At 34.6% G+C, this 3,760-nt stretch overlaps 1 protein-coding gene across 1 annotated transcript; it reads left to right on the top strand.

Annotated features, from left to right (window-relative positions):
- The first annotated feature begins 261 nt into the window (after positions 1–261).
- Or4a81 (olfactory receptor family 4 subfamily A member 81) lies at positions 262–1,206 on the top strand. Its single transcript, NM_001000361.1, has one exon. The coding sequence runs from the start codon at positions 262–264 to the stop codon at positions 1,204–1,206; it is 945 nt and encodes a 314-aa protein (NP_001000361.1).
- Positions 1,207–3,760: the final 2,554 nt, after the last annotated feature.

The raw sequence follows: 3,760 nt of genomic DNA, 5'->3' as shown, positions 1-3,760 counted from the left end.
TACCATTGTCTACCTTTCTATATGGTATTCCATTGAGGTCTTGAGATAGAATTTAGCCTTTATGACATTATTAAGAGTTCTATGGTGATATTTATGAGAGGAACTCAATAGCTGTTTAACAAAAACCTAACTACAATTCACCCTAGAGAAGGAAGTAATAAAGATGTGTTTTAAAACCAACAGATTCATGGTCTTATTCACAATTCATGGCAGGTCCTGTTTTCCTAATCTGTCTCTGAAATAAGCCTCACAGAAGAGTAAATGGGAAAAAATAACAATGTCACAGAATTTATCCTACTGGGTCTCACTCAGGATCCTGTTGGGCAAAAAGCATTATTTATCTTGTTTCTACTCATGTATGTTGTGACCATGGCAGGCAATTTGCTCATTATGGTGACAATCATTGCCAGTCCCTCCTTGAGCTCCCCAATGTACTTCTTCCTTGCCTATCTGTCACTCATGGATGCTGTTTATTCCACTGCCATCTCACCCAAGTTGATTATGGACTTACTCTGCAATAAAAAGACAATCTCCTTCAGAGCTTGCATGGGTCAACTCTTTGTAGAACACTTATTTGGTGCAACTGAGATCTTCCTTCTGGTGGCAATGGCTTATGATCGCTATGTTGCCATCTGTAAACCACTGCACTATTTGACCATCATGAATCACCAGGTTTGCATCCTCCTGTTGGTTGCAACCTGGGTTGGAGGGTTTGCACACTCTGTGGCTCAAGTTCTCTTTGTTTATGACCTTCCATTCTGTGGTCCCAATGTCATTGACCACTTTGCCTGTGACATGTATCCATTATTGGTGCTTGTGTGCAGTGACACATACTTCCTTGGTCTTACTGTCATTGCCAATGATGGGGCAATCTGTATGGTGGTGTTTATTATTCTGCTAGCCTCCTATGGAATCATTCTAAATTCTCTTAAGACTCACAGTCAGGAAGGGAAGCGCAAAGCCCTATCTACCTGCAGCTCTCACATCATGGTGGTTGTCCTATTTTTTGTTCCTTGCATTTTCATGTATGTTAGACCTGTTTCCAATTTTCCTATTGATAAATCAGTTACTATTTTTTACACAGTTGTCACTCCCATGTTGAATCCTTTAATATATACCTTGAGAAATTCAGAAATAAAAAGTTCTATGCTTAAACTTTGGTCTAAAACGTTACATTCAGATACACTAAGGAAATCTTGTTTTTAAAGAGGATAGTCATTCTAGGGCAACATCAAACAGTAAGAGATCACAATGATTGTGCTTGCTCAATGAATTCACTAGGGACAGTTTTTACAAAATAATTATTTATTTATTTTATATATGTGAGTATACTGTAACTGTCTTCAGACACACCAGAGGAGGTCATTGGAACACATTACAGATGGTTGTGAGGTACCATGTAGTTGCTGGGAATTGAACTCAGGACATCTGAAAGAGTAATCAGTGCTCTTAACTGCTGAGCCATCCCGGTCTCTACTAGGAATATTTTTAATATACAAAACATAAAGCAGAACAATTTATTTGTTTATGTTTAGGGTTGGTTCAATAAATAACTCCTGCAAGAGAAAAGGCACTGGGTCTACTTTCTGTTACAATAGAGTTTAGTTACTATTGCAATGAAAGAGAAAAATAAACTGATCTTGCCCATCATTTTTCTCAGTTAAAAGTGTAGTAGGACATAGAGGAAAATGGTTTAATATTTTTAATGAAGAAATCATAATTTTGGAAATGCTCAATCACTTAATTCATTACAAAGAAATGTGGTAATACAATTTTGGAACCGAGTGAGGTTTTTATATTAAGTTTGTTTTGCTATGTCTGTACATAATGCTATTTATATAGTTACATTGTGAACATTGATTTAGGCTTATCTTCATTCTCCACCAGAGTGTCTACATGCTTCCGTTTGAGGATATTTGGGTAATATATTTGGGTAGCTAAGAATACTTCCAGTGAACATTTTGTTAGATAGCTTTCAGTTAATGTAACCAGATATTAGTTCTTGAATATGACACTAAGATCAGCCAGAAATATTTTAATATTCTTTACTAATTAACATATTCAATTTTCTTATTATTCAAGATAGTCATTTTCATATTTTTATACATTTTCAATAACCACCATATTTCTTCATATTTGTGTTCAACTTCAATATTTCACTTATTGAATTTAAATAAATATGTTAACATAATCACAAGAAATTGTAATTAATTTGCATCCATTTCCCTCCACTTATCTTTGCAGAAGATAAAATAGCTGTCATTTTAATATAGAAACCAGCTGTGTTGTACAATTCTGTTTTTGCTTTCATTGTTGTTTTATATCTTGGTATGTATATTTAAGACATGCAGTATAATAAATGTATATAAGCAATAAAAGACTCAATTGAAGATAATAAATTTCTCATAATTTTGCTTAATATATATATACAAAATCTTTTGTTGAAAGAACACTAAAATATATTTATAAAACATTTAATACAATGTAATATCATTGCTTTTAATTATGTCCATTAGTGAGACTATTCAAAGTAGCTGATTTAGATATAAAAAGTCAATAGAAATTGAGGTTCAGCATAAAATATCTTCACTTTTATAAGTGCAGGTATATATTGCAGCTTTTATTTTAAAATATTATATCATAATTTTATATATTCATTAATATATGTAGTTGATTCATAGTTTCAGTTTTTTATTATTTATTTTATTATTAGATTATTATCAAAATCATTGAATAACATTATACATGCCTTCCCAATACTACTCTGATATCCTTTCCCAATGAGATTTTTAGTTCATTGTGGTTAGGTTATCCAATACATCATAGTCAGTATATGCACACAAAACCAAAAGCCAACTCAGTATGTTGTACTCATATATTTCTACACATACATACATACATTCATACATACATACATACATACATACATACATATGTACGTATCAAGTAACAATAATAGCTGAGAAAAAGAAGCTATTAATTTGGAGTGAGGGAACATGAGGGAAATTAGAGGGAGAACTTCTGGGATAGACTGGAGGGAGTGGTAAAAAGGAGAAAGACTGATGCAATATTCTTTCAATTAACATATTTTAAAGTATACTTTGATTATACGTGTATATATTTTGAACTGTATAATTTTTATTTAATTAAATTATTAAATTATTGTATTTATTTACATGCCAAATACTGCCTCATTTCTGGTCCCCCTTCCCAGAGTTCTTCACTCCCTACTCTTTGCTTCTGAGAAGGTGCCCCCCAACCCCCTTTCACCTCACCCTGCTAGCATCCTCCTTCCCTGGAGATCTACTTAATCGCATCCATTTTCACTGAATCCAGACAAGGCAGTCCTCTGCTGTACTATGTACTGGGGGCCACACACCTTCCCATATGTATGCACTTTGGATGGTGGCTTAGCCTCTGGGAGTTCTGAGAGGTTTGGGTTAGTTCATACTGTTGTTCTTCCTATGGAGTTGCCATCCTCTTATGCTCCTTCAATCCTTCCCATAACTCTTCCATAGTGGTCCCTGACCTCAGTTTAAAGATTGACTGTAAGTATCTGCATGTTTCTCAGTCAGCTGCTGGTAGAACCTCTCAGAGGACAGCCTTGATAAACTCCTGTCTGGAAGCACAATGTGGTATCAGTAATAGCATCAGGGTTTGGTGTCTGCCCTTGGGATAGATCCCAAGTTGGACCAGTCTCTGGATACCCTTTTTCAGTCTCTCCTCCATTTTTGTTCCAGCATTTCCTTTAGACAGGAAC

Source organism: Rattus norvegicus, chromosome 3 (genome assembly GCF_036323735.1).
Source record: "Rattus norvegicus strain BN/NHsdMcwi chromosome 3, GRCr8, whole genome shotgun sequence".
Lineage (NCBI taxonomy): Eukaryota > Metazoa > Chordata > Mammalia > Rodentia > Muridae > Rattus > Rattus norvegicus.
Note: the sequence above shows the minus strand (reverse complement) of the source record. Positions and strands in the feature narration are given on the sequence as shown.

Excerpts from the sequence above, each read along its gene's own strand:
- Or4a81 (NM_001000361.1), top strand. The coding sequence starts at position 262 with ATGGGAAAAAATAACAATGTCACAGAATTTATCCTACTGGGTCTCACT.